At 44.2% G+C, this 18,115-nt stretch overlaps 1 protein-coding gene across 1 annotated transcript in view; it reads right to left on the bottom strand.

Moving 5' to 3' along the window:
- Positions 1–541: 541 nt before the first annotated feature.
- The window catches only part of synpra (synaptoporin a), a 37,037-nt gene continuing 19,463 nt past the window's right edge, over positions 542–18,115 (bottom strand). The window contains exons 3-6 of the mRNA XM_018734068.2: positions 8,504–8,628; positions 3,449–3,647; positions 1,286–1,477; positions 542–928 (exon numbers count right to left, since the gene is read on the bottom strand). Of these exons, the coding sequence (XP_018589584.1) occupies positions 662–928; positions 1,286–1,477; positions 3,449–3,647; positions 8,504–8,628 (783 nt within the window). The 3' untranslated portion in view covers positions 542–661. The remainder of the gene's footprint in view (positions 929–1,285; positions 1,478–3,448; positions 3,648–8,503; positions 8,629–18,115) is intronic.

Here is an 18,115-nt window from a genome sequence, read left to right on the forward strand (position 1 = left end):
TTAACCCAGCTTTAAAATGAATAAAATTTATTACATCAGGGTAATTCATTTTAATATTTCATAAAGCTCATTTCAGCGTAACTGGCTCGACTCTCGCAAGCTTCACATATTCAGACGGAATTTCGATTAGATTAACACAACCCAAGTATGCACAAGCAGGCATTTTAAGAAGTCCGACACGACAAATTCATGCACTTGATCAACACGATAAGAATACTCCTCGACGGATTCACAAAATGAACACGTTTTCTTCCACAGCAGCGCGAGCCGGTTTGGAAAATACTTACAGTCGCGAGGTCCGTGGCGCAGCACTTTGCACGAAGACACAAACTCCCGACAAACCGAACCACAGACGGCACAACATCTAGGAAACTGAGCGCTGACTCAAAGTAAAGGTAATGTACTACGTCTAAGTCTGATTTTGTACAACACTGAATGAACAGCTGGTACATCCCCTCCAGGACCCAACACCACAACATGACATCTCCAGCTGTGCCTCCAACTGGTAAAGAACACAGTAAGATCTTCGCTAATCCACGCCCATCACCTGCATCACTTTATTTGTACGATATAACCCTCTGCCGCTATGTTAGTCGGACAGAGATACTGCGCTCTTACCACCCCGGCCCTGTGCGGACGTGACCTTTGTGGGTCACGGGCGTTACATCTGGTTGGCGAAGGAGGTGGGCCCACCCGCAGCGTAGCCATCCGCCTGGCCGTAGCTCGACTGCTGCCCCAGGTCACCCTGGGCGCCGAAGCCCCCCGACTGCTCAAAGCTGCCCCGGTTGTAGGGCTTCTGGTTGAGGGCGCTCGTCTGCTTGTCCGAGGAGCCAGCGGGGTACCGCTGCGCCGATTTGTGCCACCCGGTTTCCTTGAAGACGAACCAAATGTTCCCAGCCCAGAGGACAAAGTTTAGGAAGCCAAACACCTGGGAGGAGAAGACAGAGTTTCTAGATTGTCTTCATTTCAGGAGGGGTTTCCTGTCCAGATCCCACCACCCTACTGGGACCACATTCCGTCGTTCTCAGTAACGTAGGGTCACGATCCCATCTCTTTATCATCATTTAATAAAAAATAAGAATGTTACCGATATACCTAAAAATACCTATCAATAACGTTGTTTACCACAAAGCAACCGTGCCTGTAAATAAATTAAGCCCATTTTTTTGAAGCTGCAAGAACCGACAGGACTCCATGAGATGAGCTAAGTACATTTGTTGAAGGAATCTGCAGCCCACACATTTTGGGACAGGTTGACCTGGTGGGTGGACACTGACTGACTCACCACAGAGGTGTTGAGGCCCGACCACATGGGTCCGTGCACCGAGCCACACTTGTTGGCCTGGAGCTTACATGCCGACATGAGCAGCAGAACCTCATCCGGGTCTGTTGCCACCTTGACGTCGGACAGCCCCTTGGCCCAGGCAGACGAGCTGACCAGCCACATGAAGGAGAAGACCACGGTCACAATGAAGTCCTGTAGGAGTGGGGGAACAGGCAGGAGGATTAGTCTCAGGTTTGGGAGCAGGGTTTAGATGTACTGTTTGGGAGTGGGGGTCAGGATTGAGGTTTATGAGTGGGGTTTAAGGTAGGCAGTGGGGTGAGGTTAAGAAGAACAACATCACATCATGGAACATCTGCTTAGTCCCCTTAGCACCGTACTCACCGTTTCCACCCGGACCACTTAGGATGAATCAACTCAACGTGAACAAAACCAGCCCTTAAAGGGAGGCTTTCAACAATGGGGGTCGGGGGGGAGATACTGGTTAAAGACATCGTGAGCAAGTACAGCTAATCCTCCCAGCAGGTGCTTGGAACAAACTGTAAAATTTTTGAGGATAACATTGAACAACACACAATTTTTTGCTGTGACATAAAATATGTGATTGATGAAATAGGACACACACACTGCAAAAATGATTAACTGAAGTTGTACATTTTTTAAAAAAAAAGTCCTGATTAGGGCCACCGGGGTCCAGAGCCTATCTTAGAATTTATACATTTATTCATTTAGCTGATGCTTTCCTCCAAAACAACTTACAGTGTTAAGCTACTTACAGTTATTTACTCATTAATACAGCTGGGTAATTTTACTGGAGCAATTTAGGGTAAGTACCTTGCTCAAGGGTTTTAGTTCTGGAAGTAGGAATCAAACCTACTGCCTTTGGGTCCAAGGGCAGCAGCTCTTTCTCTCGCTTGCTCTCTCTCTCTCTCTCTCTCTCTATATATATATATATATATATGTGTGTGTGTATGTCTCTGTATATGTATACATATATATACACATGTCTCTCTCCACACACACACACACACACACACACACACACACACACACACACACACACACCCATCACACATATCTCATCTATTTATAACAGTCTACTACTTAGACTTGGGTCACTTTGAAAACATTTCAGGAGCATAATGGCTCTCCCGATTACATGATGAAGACCCAGACAGACGGACGGCAGCGATCGGCCCGGCATCAACCCGAGTTAGCGGCATCGTCGCTTTCAAATGCAGCTTGGCAGATCCGCCAGCGGGGAATCTATTGCCACGTGTCACAGGAGACGTGACAGCACGGCCACCGCTACTAACAAAAGACTACGTCTGGCGGCACAGCCAGACAAGCAGGAAAACTTGGAATAACACACCTCAGGAGGGGCAAGTAAAGAGTGGGGTTTGCTCAACGGCATTTACAGTGATCCTCCGAGATACAAGCATCCGGTTTACGAGAACTAAAGCTTAAAAACGGTTTCACTCGATGCTCCTGCTTAAGCTTCCTAAATATTGCATTTACGAGGACTGAAACTGGAGACTAGAGCCACCACGAGGTCTTCTTCTCAGTGACAGTTTATGTCATGGTGCGTTAAATTCTCACCCTCCTTTGGCCCTCATTTACTAGTTTCAGTCCCGTCTGGACTGTCCAAACCAGAGCTGTCCAATATGAGGACCGCGGGCTAAACGTGGGGGGTTCGTTAACGTATTGTGGCCACACACACACCCATTCACACGCTATGGACAAATGAGTAATTTACCAGCACGCCTTGGCTGGTTACAGCAAGTGATCGAACAGCAGACAGTGGACGGTGGACGTTCTGCCCCTAGCCGGTGGCTCGGCTGGCTTTTACAGCACGTTGCTCAGTTGCAGCTCTGTCATCCTCAGAAATGAGTATGAGTGGTCGGTGTGGTGCGATGGACCGGAGGAGGGAAACAGCAACGAGCTAACATGTATGAAGCGCCTTCTGTTGGCTTCTTAATCATTCTTGTGGAAACAGTTTCATCCTGGTTTAATTGACTGTTCAGGGAGCGTCAGAAAACTTCCCATTAAGGAGCTTCCTAAACAGAGACAGATGGGGAACCAGCTGGCGATTTCCACACTTGGAGACGTTCAGATTAAGACACTCGCAGATTTCCGCGGGAAGGACATGGAGCGGCGGGCACTCACAATGAGGGGCCCCCTGTTGTTCTCACGATACTTGTTCTGGAAGAAGATGTAGACCACGGTGGCCAGCAGTGAGTAGAGGAAGGCGAAGACGGCGATGGTGACGAAGAATTCTGCTGAGGAGGAGTAGTCTCCTGTGAGGAAGAGGCGCTCCTGCCTTTTGCCTTCGCAAAGGGGGGCGTAGAAGGACACCTGGTGCAACCTGACAGCCGCCCAAAGACACACAGACAGGTAAAGACCAAGTGAGTCAAGCCTGCAAGATTAAGTAAAAGCAGTACTGGAAAGCAAGGAGAAATAGAGCTTTAAACATTCATTCAGCATAGATAACAACAGTGCTGTGCCATCCATCCGTCTGTCCATCCATCCATCCATCCATCCATCCATCCATCCATCCATCCATCAGCTTATCCTCAGCAGGGTTCCAGTGATCTGGAGTCTATCCTTGAATCACTGGGCAGAAGGCAGGGGGGATATACCCTGGACAGGACCCCAGTCCAACGGAGGGTAGCCACCCATTCAGACACTTTGGGAAATTTAGAGTCACCAGTTTACTTGAACTGCATGTGTTTGGACTGTGTGAGGAATTTAGCAGATTCTTAGCAGGGATTAGAGCTTCAATTAGCAGGGATCCGTAACTGTTTTTGTACTATTGACCCCTTTGGCAGTCTGATGAAGCCTATGGACCCCTTCTCAGAATTATGTATTTTAATGTATAAAGTATGTATACAAATGTATTTACTGTATTAAATATCTATTAATACTGTATTACTGCATACTGTGTTAAATATGTATAAAATGTATGTACTGTATAAAAAATACATAGGATTACAAAGGAAAACATTGAAATACAGTTATCAAAATATTAATATTGCCTACATTCATAAGTGAAGGAAATGATAAATATCATTTAGAGGTGAGTGAAAATAGGAAAAAAAATTTTCCCATCCAAGTTCACGGACCCCCTGTAATCCGGACCCCTACGTTAAGAACCCCTGAGCTAGAAGAACGTGTGGTTACGGTATGAAATAACCCATATTTCAATAAATAAAAATTTCATGAGTCTATATGATCAGTTTATTCAAAATCTACCACCTGTTCAATGCCATGTGTGTATTTTTTTGACCAAACCAGGTTTGACTGCCAGAAAAAGAAAAATATTTCTTTTGTCCAAGTTCCTTGATGAAGGAAACCAGATCCCTGAATGGGCCGCCTGTCTTTCACTGACAGCGTGTATGAGCAGTACCCTGAGCTCAAGAACTGGGAAGAAGCTTAGGGAAGACGCAGTCCGCGCACCTTCGAAACGTGCAAGTCGTACAACTGGGTAACATCTAATAGCAGCAGATCTGAGGACAAGTTGTCTCGAAGCGCCAGGCATTTCCCACACATTTCCGCTCGTCGTTGGTAAAGGCACCGAGATCAGAAAAGATCTTCAAAAGAGCAATGTGCCAAGACGTGAGCCCCGGGGTCTCGCCGCCTGCCTCTCAGGTGTCTAATGAGGTAACGGTGAACGCTTGTGAATCTCAGCAGCACGCGAATGTTCGAGGGCTCCGCAGAGCAAAGGCAACGTGAGTGCGGCTCTTCCCGTGGCCAATTACCCCTCGTTTCCAACTTGTCTGAAAAATCACTGGGAATATGAAAAAGACTCGCCGTCATTACAGTTGTGCATTACAATAAAAGATATAAACTAATAACTAATTGTATTTGTTGTTATATCCAGGCACCTGCATCACCAGTGCTGAATGAGTGGGCGAAACAGGTTCACGGGCATGAAGGCCTCCCTGACAAGGATGAGTCAAGGCATCTTGTCCCATGGATGTGTCACTACCCAGCCTCCCACGTCAGGGGTTTTTTACTGGACCAATTTGGGTTAAAGACCTTTTCTCCAGGGTACTAAGGCAGCGCTTGGACTTCAACTGATAGTCTTCAGTCACATGTTTTTAAATCCCATGCCTTAAATCCAATAGCTAGGTAAAATACATGTTTTTTTCTTTCCCCCCAGTTGTAAATTTTTATTAGAAACATTGTGACACCAAAGAGCTACTGTGGGTGTTCCTTCTTTTAAATATTAAGTGTTCATTCAAAGCACGAATAGAGTGAAAATCATTGAAAATGATGAACAGAGCGAAAATCTTTTGTGAAACTGTCAGTTTTTCGAAATTGAATGTGTTCCAGAAAAAGAAATTTTTGAAGTGTTTACAAAATGTAATGCAGTCAGCTAAAGGAAGACTTTGTAAGAGATGAGAATCAGAATCCAATTTGGCAAAGTATGTACACACATACAAGGAATTTTGCATTGGTGCCCAATGGCTCATATTGTAAGGTAGACAAAAAACACACACACAGATTCATTTTGGGGAGGAGGAATAAATAACGGGGGATCGAATAAATAATGAAGGAAGGAATATATAAGAGTGTTTTAATAATAAGTATAATGATAATAATAAGTAAATAATATACAAACAGTATAAAAAATAACACAATAAGTAAGAAAGATATTATTGACATGGCAAAAGACGACAACTCAGCTTGGTGGTCAAAAAAATAAGAAATCAGCGCATTCACCACGATGTACTAATACCTGTTCCGCTTTTGTGAGTGTACGTTTGCAGTAGAGAAGTGTGACTTAAATCTTACTCTGTCCTCTGTAACACTCTAGGATAGACAGAAAGTTGGATCGGAGAGAGAAATCGGCGCACGGTTACCTTACCTGGGAACAAATTTGTTGTGATTTTTCGGGGACTCCACTTATTTATAGAATGATAAGTGATTGTCTTAGAAACAGGTGAGGGAAACCCTGCAGTTGAAATTTTTAAAGATTATACCAAGAAAAGCTATAGCTGAAAAAAAAACAGATACTGAATTAATCACAAGGAAGTAAAAAGGACAGTGTTGAAAACTTGTTCCATAATTACATGGTACAGTTCATAATCACATTAGTCGGTTCTCCAAGGCTCTCAGCTCAGGCTGGCGAATAGATGTTACTCCCTTATAAAAGCGAAAATTGACATTTGATGTGCATGAAACTCTTATGAATTCTAGATTGTCTGGACACCCTTCCGGAACGTATTATGTTATGTTACATGATCATACCTATGATATACTGTAACCTTTTGATCCTGAGCCCTCACTGCATGCATGTGGACATGTGTGTAATTTCTCAGTCTGTCTCTACCTGTACATCACCGTGACCCTGTGGTTCCCATAAAAGCAATAAAAAAAGAAAGACTGCACTGTTCTTGTTTATTTTTTTTTAAATTCTACTAAAATTATACATGAGAGAGGAAAGATTCAGATCTAAATTTGGTTTGTTACTCGTGGCTGGAAATGTCACGATTATGTTAAATTACTGTACTGTACGAGTGACCTTTTAAGGATGTAACTGTGACATTGCTCTTGGGAGGAAAGCGCTGAAAACCAAATTGCCTTTAATTAAGAAAAAATGAAAAATCACTAGAAACGAATACAGTTTTCTACAGTAAATAAACCATTTTAACTTTTCCTTGCACAGAACTCATCCGGGGATGTCAAGTAGAAAACACCGAAATACTTCACAGAATGAAAATTTTTCATTACATGCAGACTTTTGTTTCGTAAGAATTTATTCCCACATTCAGATTCCACCGCAAAGGTTCAATGACAAGTTGCTAGAGTGACGACATCAAGTATTAAAATCCAGACAATGCGGGAGGAATCATCACTGGAAACTCTCATTCTACTTCACATAACATGGTACAAATGGTAATAATTCCATTCCACTGCCATTGCAGAGCACTGCTGTTAGGAATGATGCCGAAGCATATCTGCGAGGATAAAAGTGCCAGTGTTTTTCATCTCCAAGTGACTAAAGTGACCTGCGTTCAGCAAACGCGATTGCCGCAAATGTCAGCAATCATATATTCACTTTTTTTTCTTTTTTTTTTTTTTTTTTACATGTTGCTGAAGATAAAGACACGAGTGATGCTTTTTGTGAGGGACCAATGTTATTCTCTATTCTCTGCCCAAGGTTGCTCTCCATTCTCCTCTGCTGACTGAACAGACCACAGCCTCATGTCACGTCTTCAACTCTCCAGCAACGTTTGCTGAATCCTTCACGAACTTCTAGAAGGGTCTCAAGATGCATTTCTTCTGGACCCACTTCTGCCCTGATCTCCTGGGTACTCGTTAAACATGTACTGTAACATGTATGTTTAAGAATTAAAAAAAAAAAAAATAATCAAAATACACTATACGCAGCAACTGGTGTAATGTATACTGCTTTATACTATGGTACAATATGTAACAAATGGACTGTGCTCAAGAATCATGTACTTGCATCCAAATCTCTCCTCCTGTTGACGTAATGTTTGAGGAGATGACGGAGATATACACTAATTTGGAAAAAGTACTACATTAATAAATATAAATACCGTGGTATTTACGAGTTTAAATAGTCCAAAGACATGCTATTCAGGTTCCCCCACAGTGTGTGAGTGATAGAGAGAGAGTGTGTGTGTGTGTTTGTGTTCCACTGATGTATGGATAAGTGATCCAGTGTAAGTAATGTATCTAGCAATGTAAGTCACCGCGGTGAATAAGGTGTGTGGGCTGGTAACACTACATAGAGTTCATTGGAAGTCGCTAAATCAATAATTGGAAGTCGCTAAATACACACACACACACACACACACACACACACACACACACATTTTCAGAACCGCTTGTCCCTCACGGGGTCACGGGAAACCGGAGCCTACCCAGCAACACAGGGCGTAAGGCCGGAGGGGGAAGGGGACACACCCAGGACGGGACGCCAGTCCGTCGCAAGGCACCCCAAGCGGGACTCGAACCCCAGACCCACCAAAGAGCAGGACTGCGGTCCAACCCACTGCACCACCGCATCCCCAGAAGTCGCTAAATAAATAAATGTAAATGTAACGTAAATAATACATAAACACTCCATGCTTTCTTCTTGTTTTATCACAATTAACCCTTAGTGTTGCTGCAATATTTTCTGCTGTAGTGCACAACTCCCAACCCCTGCGCAACCAAGGCAATGGTGGGTGATGTTTGACTTCTTACCTGAACGGGTAGGCAAAGTCGATGCCGATACTGAGGTTGCTGTCAGTCTTGTTCACGCAGTCCACGCTAACCCGCAGCTGACCGGAATACCCTCCACATGTTGCAAAAGCAAAAATGGCAAAAAGCTGTGAAAACAAAATCATGAGTGTCAGAACTGCTTGGTTTGTCTTCGCCCAGAAAGCCCTGGTTGCTGGACTGAAGCTGTAGAGCTCCTGAAAGGACATGAACCGTGTACTGCGAAAATTACCCCAGATTAAATTCAAGTGGCGCATGAGCTTCAATTTGAATCCAGGCAGTACAATTTGGTACTTGGACTCCAGAGGTTTATTTTTCTTCTTGTCTATGATTTGGAGTTTTTTTGTTTTCATCTCCTCTTTTGCAGGTTACCTTTTGTCGGTTCTTCTTCTTAGGTGTTATAACTGTAGTTTTGTATTAATTCCAGTAACCTTGTCTTGCACTGAAACCATGTTCAGAGCAGAGAGATCAGTCAAAAAAAAAAAAAAAAAAAAAACTGAATTTTTTCATTTATTAAGCAGCCTGAACCCTGTCAATTGACCTTGTGAATCTGAGAGGATCACATTTACATTTACTTAGCTAATAATTATGGGTAATTATTGCTGGGGCAATTCTGGGTAAGTAGTGCGCTGATGGATGCTACAGTAGGAAGTGAGATTCTGAGTCAGGACTTCAAACTGTGAAGGCAAAGGCTTTAACTATGCTTTTCATTATGTTACCTGCTGCCCCAGAATTCACATGTTCAACAAAACTAAATTGGAGAAAAGAACACAAATCACTGCCGAAGACAACTGTACTCAGAGACCTGGCGATGCTCCTGAGGATAGTGAGTAATAGGGACCCATGTCTGCCCGTCCTTAACCTTAACAATATGATGCATCAAGCAACACCTGATGGCAAGAGATTGGCACCGGTCTGACACAAAGCTGCTGGAAGCCCATTAAAAAGCACAGAAGCTCTACCACCCCCAGGGAGGAGATACTACAAACTGCTGGCATTAGAGCCCTGTGACCATCATTTGAAGATCAAACCCTGGTTGAATTTTGGCTTTGTCCTGGAAGGGCTCTCTCTTCCCTTCATCCCCAACTGTTTGAGAAGCATTTCCCAGGTGGACAGGCAGGCTTGACATCAGGTACATCTCAATTTAGATTCAACTTTGAGCTTCATGTTCCAGTGAAAAAGGAACAGAATTGGAGCCCAAATGCTGGGACGCAATGTACCGGCTGAGCGTTGCAGTGACCCAATAGTTTGGCTTCAATACAAAGGTCAACCAGCCTGGAACACAGCGGTCCTTTCTTACGAGCAGGAGGAGTGAGTATTTCACCTTTTAACATCCTTAGATCTTGAAACCACGACCATCACATAAGCACTTCGGTGAATATGTAACACTTCAGTTACAGTGTTCGGTGGAGACCACGACCTACTGAAAAAGTCAACACTGCATATTTGTCCTCTGCAGAACCATCAAGGCCAAACAGTCTGGGCATCTTCTTATAACCGCTACAGAAGGGCATATCATCCGAGAGGCAAGTTCATTTGTCGTCTCAGTTAATATGCTTTTCTCTTTTTTTTGTTTGAGATTTGCAGTATATTCCCTCTCAGTCACTATTTTTCTCATTAATTTATGAAGGTGTCAACTCACTTCTGACTTACTGAAAGACACGGGGCACAGAGTGTACAGCGTGGGCAGCAGTTCTGTAGCATCACTGCTTTAGAGAATCATTTACAGTAGTATCTATGCCATTTGGACTGCCAGAGGCATAATTACTGTAATGAACCATTGTCTGTTTGCTCATAATCATACGTGATGATTCAAGGCTTCATGATGACAAAGGGCAAAAGGTGTGTTAATCACAGCACGCCGAGATGAGTCAGCTCCCCTTCTGATGTGTCCAACCTCTCCGCTAAATACTCGATTTCTTTGACTTAACCAAGAAACACACACATTTCCAGAACCGCTTGTCCCATACGGGGTCACGGGGAACCGGAGCCTAACCCGGCAACTCAGGGCGTGAGGCTGGAGGGGGAGGGGACACACCCAGGACGGGACGCCAGTCCGTCGCAAGGCACCCCAAGCGGGACTCGAACCCCAGACCCACCGGAGAGCAGGACTGTGGTCCAACCCACTGCGCCACCACACCCCCTAACCAAGAAACCTTTGTGATAAATAGTCTCCCCAGTATAGAGAGTGTAGAGTGGAAGTGGTCCCCAGCGTTGTGGTCCAGTACTGGACAATCAGTTTGCGATAAATGTGTATTAAATAATAGGAAAATCAGCTTTAAATATCTGCGAAGTCACTTAGGTTTATTATTTGATTTCAAATCTGTTGTTCTTTATTTGACTTATCTTTGGGTGAATGCTTTTGCACTATTTGATGTTCTGGATTCATGCAAATACAGTGCATACAGTTCATGCCAGAGTACAGTGCTGGTTTTTGTTCCAGTCAAATTCCCTTCATATTCTTGCACGCAGCTCACATTTATTCATTTAGCAGACACTTTTCTCCAAAGCGACGTACAGCTCAGAGAATACAATCTGCGCATTACATTAGGAGAGACACATAGCTGCAGACGTGTGATTCTTAAATTAATTTGTTTCTTCCCACTATATACACCAATGTTCATCACACGAGTAGCTGCATAAAGCTCAGAATAGACGATTTCTGATCACCTTCCTACAATTTTTTTTTTGAGATACACAAACATTTACGTGCAATACAGGAGTAGCGACTGTGTAAAGGTTTATCTGGGCAGGATCATGAAGTTATGGTGCATTAACTTACATGCCACAAAGCTACCTTTTCAAATGCATTGGATTTATTTTTCTGACAGAGATGCAGCAGACAAATAAAGCAGGCAAAGCACTGCTAAACCCTGGATTTTGGCCCTTGCATTAGAATCCCAACTTTCTTGTAAGCCAGAAATAAAGAGAGATGAAATATACTGCATGCCTCAGAAAAAAATTAGAAAAGCTTAATAGCTGAGACCACAAATGAACTTGTGACTCAGACGGTACGTCCTTGTTATTTCTTATGGTGTACTTGCTCCTCAGAGAATGCCGGGAGTTGGGGAAAAAAAAATATGCCACCACACTAGTTTCTGCAGAATTTCTTGATACGTTGCAACTCTGAATAAACATGAGCGGCTAGCTAATTGCTTTAATCTCCTGCTGGTTTATTTTTGACTGCAGCTGCTTTGGAACGACAAGACTGTGGTCTGTTTCAATTTAGGCGGCTCCCACACACACCGATAATTAATATCCTCCCACACTGTTTACTCATCTATTAAAAACTTCACAACACAAACACGGCACAATCGTGCTTCAAAACTTTTTTTTTAGCTGTTTTTCAAGTGGATGCATTGCCCAGTGAGTGAGACAAGGGACAGTTAGACTCATTTTGGTCAATTTTAAGGCTACTCTTCTGGAAATGGTCATGTATACAATTTCTGGGGGGCAGATGATATTAAACCTTATCTAATATAATCTAATGCAGCCTAATTTTATGACATGCTCTGATGAAGGATATAAGATATTTACTGAATGATTTCATGTTGGGCACTGGCCATTACTCTTCAATTTCTAGCCCGATAGATTAATCCTATTCTGCCTGGTGTAGATATACACATACTGCCAGTTCTGGTGTACAAACCTCAGAAATCATTAATTTCATCTGATTTCAATGACTAATTCAGCTGGAGAAAGCTCTCACACTGTGATCTTGCTCCCTCACCAACATATGAAAGTCTTCTAGCAAAGGGTTCCTTAAGAAGCCACTGCCTCGTGTCACTCTGAGCTCCTAACTCCTCTTACCTTCCACTTGGAGTATTGCCAAGAAAAGCTGTTGATCCCACTACTGACACCAATGTGATAAAAAGTAAACCAAGATTTGCAAGTCAAAAGCAGAAATTCTACTCTTACCAATCCCCAAAAACCTTCTGGCTGTTTTTATCTGTCACAATGTTTCTGATGTTTTATTCTAACACGTAATTGTACCTTTCAGTTGTACACTGTTGCAGTTTCTTCAAGTTCAGGTAATGAAACTACCCATTCCATTGCTACGGCTTCTTAACAAGACTGCTACATGTATTCATGGAAAAGCATCGCACATTTATAAGTGCCAAAGAGGAGTCTAGTACGTCTCCTAAGGATGCGTACAATTCCTGAACAGAATCCCAGAAGAATAAAAAAAATCAGGTTTTAGGGTTTCAGATTTAAAGGTGAGTTTCACTTTCAATGAAAGGAGATGATCCCCGAAAGTAAAATAAATAAAAGGTGAAAGAAGAACAGGATTGTGATGTAAAAGGTTTTATGTTGCTGTATAAAATATCAACATAATACATTTGGGGAGGCGGTGGTTCCATAATGTGTGGAGGCCAGGAGTCTGGGGGTAGTCTTTACTTGCCATGCAATTTCATCAAAGAGTATCTCGCCGACACTGTTCCTCACTCCAGGGCTGTCTGTAGACTCTGCTGGCATTCAATCCCCATTTCCCCTGCACCTTACAAAATATTCAACCTGTAGATTGAAATATAACACACCATAACCACACATAAGCATTAAATTATTACTGTTTCATTTTGGAACTTCAATCCTTGAGGTCTGGAGGGTGATGAAGTGCTACAATAAAGCCCCTTCTTCAACACACCAAAGGGTGGCCTTGTTTATAGCAAATGAAACAGGGGGCAAACTGAGGAAAACCATGCGGGCTCAGTTGTGAAAGATGACGTAAAGCTTTGACTTAACGCGCAGTCAGAGATCTAGAACATATTAAACGCGTTACATGATATTGTTCTTCCCTCACAGAGTCACTCAGGAGCATTCCAACACGGCCATCCACTCTAAATCAAGTGTGATGCACAACCACATGATGCTGGTCCTTGTCCCAGCCATCCTTGAGCAGTGACTGCCTCCCAATGGTTTTGCTCACATCTAAAAAACCTAGCACTGTTGGCCATCCCCAAGAGGTGGAGTTGCCAACTTGAAACAGATTGCTTTTTCCAGGAAATGAGTGGAATGATCAAAAGCCAGCGGCTGAACATAGCAGTCCAGTGTGATGAATTCTGTTGTCCTTGTGAGCACACAGGAATCACACACATTGCATTAAGACCTATAAATGTGGTCTGCTAGGTAAACCTTTGAACAGGAGCACCAGTCCATCACAGGGCCATCACTCACACACACACACTGTCCTTTATAAACCATCATTGAGTAGTATTTATCGGACACCTTTATCAAAGGTGGCATGCATTGTCGCATACACAGACATCTCTGCAATCATTCACACATCTATACACCAAAGTGATGTAACACACACACACACACAGAAAAGGTGAATCAGAGCCACCAGTACACCTGAAATACATATCTTTGGACTGTGGGAAGAAACCAGAGCACCTGGAGGAAACCCACAAGAATATAGTGTAGCATTATATACTAAACACTGGCCGAGTAATAGAAAGTAATGAGGAAGAAAAGAGCTAAGGAATAGCTGCACAAGTGTGAGGAGGGGTCATCAGACAGCGCATTTGGGGGGGCATCCAGGTTCATTAACACATACACAGGCACAGAACCATTTCCACATTTGCTTATTATAAAGACCTCTCCCTATGGGTCACTGTACCTCTAATAATCACTGTTTCAGCTTCTACCACCAGCCTGAAGAATCTGAGCTAACAGTCAGAAGCTTTTTACTCAGAAAGAAATAGAAAATATAGGAAAGACGTAAAACAATCAGTTTATCAGCATGTTTCAACACATATCACGGTGTTCAGAACATCTCACCGAATGTAAAAAAAAACAGATTCATAGTGATATAGATCAGTATAATTACACCTTAATATAAGGAAAAAAAAAAAACCATTATTGTTGCAGATACATCCAACTGACAAGGAGGGAAGGGTTAAAGAAGTCAGTGCCGCTGAATCTCTGTGGGGAACCTGCTGTATGAGCTGCAGCGGTATATGACTCTAAAGACACAAAGACACTGCTTTCAAGGGGGAAAAACAGCAGGGAACCAATGAGTAAGAACAAGCAGTGGGTATCAAACATTACACTGCCCGAGATACATCAGCGAGCCAAAACATAGTTGCGCAGGCCGAGGAGAGGAGCAGCGGGTGGGCAGGACCACCAGCGTAGTATCTGCTTGGACCACCTGTGCCACAAAATGCAGGTACGTACTGGAAACTTTCAGACTGCCTACATACGTGGGAGCATCTTCCCACATCCCACAGCCGCACCGTGGTACAGGCAGTGCTGTAATACCCAGCAAACCCTTGCACCAGTTATCATCTCTAGAGCTGAGAGAAGAATGGTTTTCGAGAGAAAAGGAAACAGCCTCGAGATATGATGGCGAGGTGCTCGGAAATGATGGCAAAAGCCAAAGGCAGCAGGAGGCGTCCGCTAAGGAGCCGGTCTGGGACCATTATCAATACTTTGAGTACGGCGGGGGGCTGTGAAACAAATGAATAATTTAAAGAGCACCAGATCGCAGCCAGAGAAGACGGCCCCTTGGCAAAAGCGGCGCAGTAGCAGCAGCAAGCGGCATCGCCACACGGGAGCGGACCCGTTGAAATGCGCGAGGGACGAGACGATGCTCGGAGGAGACCGACATCGAGCGATGTTGCGCAACAGGCATCGGGAAGGGCGCTCTCATCGCAGGCACCCACATGCGGCGGGGACCCGGTGCGCAAAGTTACACACGAACGCTGCCCGAACACCTGAACACCACCTCAGGGCCGCAATAAAGAAAGTGAATGAGAAACCCGGGCGCCGCTCTCAGATGTCTCAGTTACCGTGCTCTCGCGCATGAACAACTTCACTTTTTTGCGTACTCAGCAGTGTTGAAGACGCGCCGGTGATGCGGAACATTTTAGTGAATTTCTCAACGAGAACTGAACGGACCTGATGTAGAGAGACTAACTGGCGGACAGCGCGGCATCTTTCCGGTGCGGCAGAGCATCACGGCAGGTAAGTCCACCGGCGGGAAAACTTTGCGCCTCGTTGCCTGGTGATGAGAAACACTGGCAGCGGAATTTCTCATCACATGTCACAACCTGGGAAAAGTGCTAGGAAACGTGAAGCGAAATAATACAGATGTAATAATAAAGGAAAACTTACCGGCGCGAATATGACCATACACATTTAAAAGCAGGAGTTCGAGCCCAGCTCCGCTACAGAGAGGCAGCTTGGCTGCTGGTTCATGCTAAAAATGAGGAGGGGGGGAGGTGAGGTGGGGTGGGGTGGGGTGGGCTGGGGGGGATTTTCTCAAGAGGCTCCGAAGCGACGGCGAGGGCTGCCGAGCCCCCGCTCTCTTCTCTGCTGGAAGGACAAGGAAACAGCAGGAATCGATGCTGAGGGAAAGTGAGGAGGAGAGGGCGCTCCGTCAGACTCCAGGCTGCTCTCCCCTGCGAGAGGGGGGAGGTGGTAGGGGGTAGGGGGTGGAGGGGACTCCACCATGGGAACCCTCTCCTGGCACCTCCACCCCCAACCGCCCACTCCAATCAGAAAAGGCCCGCTTAGAGGCGCCTGCTCCCCAAGCTCCCCCTCGCACCCGGAGCCGATTCTGCTAATCACAAGATCGCGGGGGGTGGGGAACGGAGCAGCACCCTCCACCCCCAACCCCCCCAAGGGTCCAGGGTTCAGCCGCTAAATGTAAAAGGGATCAGAGATGGCCAATGCGCGGACAGGACGGCAGCGATCCTTTATTATCTTCTGTAGTAATGAGACAATCCTTCGGAAGGTAACGTGATGCCAACTGGTTTGACCGCGTTGCTCTATTGACGGAGCGGCAGTCCACATTACCAAAAAAAATAAAAAAATTGCATGATTTATTAGTTACTGTGTGTATCAACAGTCTAAACCCAACCTCCTCGGTTAGCTTCACAAAACAAAAAGAAATGCTGAAATTTCCAACACACCTATAAAACTGTGAGAACCAGATACTGCAGAAGAAAGGGGCGGATTATTATTGACTCGCATGATGATTGACTTCAAAGCTTCCGCTCCTGCCATTTTCCATTGACACGTGACACACAGTCGAACGCAGAAGATAAGTTTTTTTTGGCTGGCGTGTATCAAATAGCGCAGACATTTCTGTAAAAAGGGAGGGGAAAAAAAAAAAATCAAAGGCTTTGCTTTGAAAAGAGAGAAGTGTTTTACTACTCTCTTACAGTCAGTTACACTGGGGGGGGGGATGAAAGATTCTCTTCTGAGGTTATGAAGATGTTTCAAAGCCAAATTGGAATCACGAATAGCAAAAGATATGGCGTCAAAATGTCATGTAAAGTTGAGCAGGTTTTCACTGTGTCTCCTTTACTACGGCTCTTGTGTTCTCACAACGAGGGCCGTCCAGCACGCCGGAGAGCGGAAATCGATGATGTAATGGGGTGAAATTGCACAGGGTTACCACAAAATTACCTGTGGAATACACAGTACCGGTGGAAAAAAAAAAAAAAAAAAAAACAACAGGGAGGAGGGAACGGTTTGCCACTTACTGTCAACTCTTTGTTTTTAATGAATATTTTAGAGATGCGCTATATTTGTATCCTCGGAAAGGGCATTTTCACAAAGTGGGAGATGGTGCCTGGAGAGCGAGGGAAGGTGATGGAGAGCCCCTCGACAGTTTCGCCTTTCATCCCACAACCCGAAAGACCAAAAGTCCCAGCTTGGGAGACGAGTCTCGTATCGTTTAAGATATTATGAATAAAGGCCCATCACTTATGGGGAGCAATTCAACAAGGCGTGTTTGGGCGTTTCCCACATTCATAAAGCACTCAGAGAGAACAAAGCTGAGCTGTTTAACTGGCCCTGTTTCCAGGAACCTTGGCGTTTCGTCTCACCGGATCCTGACAAACGTACGGGAGACGAAAGAAAAGACGTCATAAATACAGGCTGGAACTCCTGCTTTCCGAGCTGAAAATGTCACAGCGTAATGTAAGTAGGGCTTTAGTGTTTAATTAAAGCACACATTAGACACATTTACATATAAAACATTCTCCACAAGCTACTCAAAAATACCATGGCAATAATTACTGCTGACACACACGTCAACCCTTTCTTTATTAGCAACAGCTGGAAGGCCAGTTGGCCAAAGGACATCACTTCATTTCATTAAATGAGGAACATATTCAGAATCCGAAAGCTGAATTTAGAATCCGGTTGACCACATCTTCACCTTCCCACACACACTCACGCACGGAAAAAGGAATAAAAGTAAAACGTACAGAAATCAGAATTTGAGAACGAGAATTTGAATTTTTAAATTGCAGAATTAAAAAAGGAAAATTGCACTGAAAACTTCCGCTTCTATATTTCATAAGTTCCTGTGCACTTACGGGTCTTTGCGGTCACAGAACTAAACTAGTTGACAATATTACAGATCAGAGCACAGTAATAAAACTACTGCTGAAACAATCGATATTACTACCCAAGAAAAGTTTTTTAAAGCAAACTACGAGATCCATTCTCACTAGCTACTGCTACTGCTGCTCCTATGTTGCCATGGCAACACAAGCGCAGCACAGGAAGATGATCAACTCTTTGAAAAGGACACAACAAGAAGTTCATATTCAGCATTTTCAGCTCCAGCGAGACGAAGTC

The sequence above is a fragment of the Scleropages formosus genome, chromosome 22 (assembly GCF_900964775.1).
Source record: "Scleropages formosus chromosome 22, fSclFor1.1, whole genome shotgun sequence".
NCBI lineage: Eukaryota > Metazoa > Chordata > Actinopteri > Osteoglossiformes > Osteoglossidae > Scleropages > Scleropages formosus.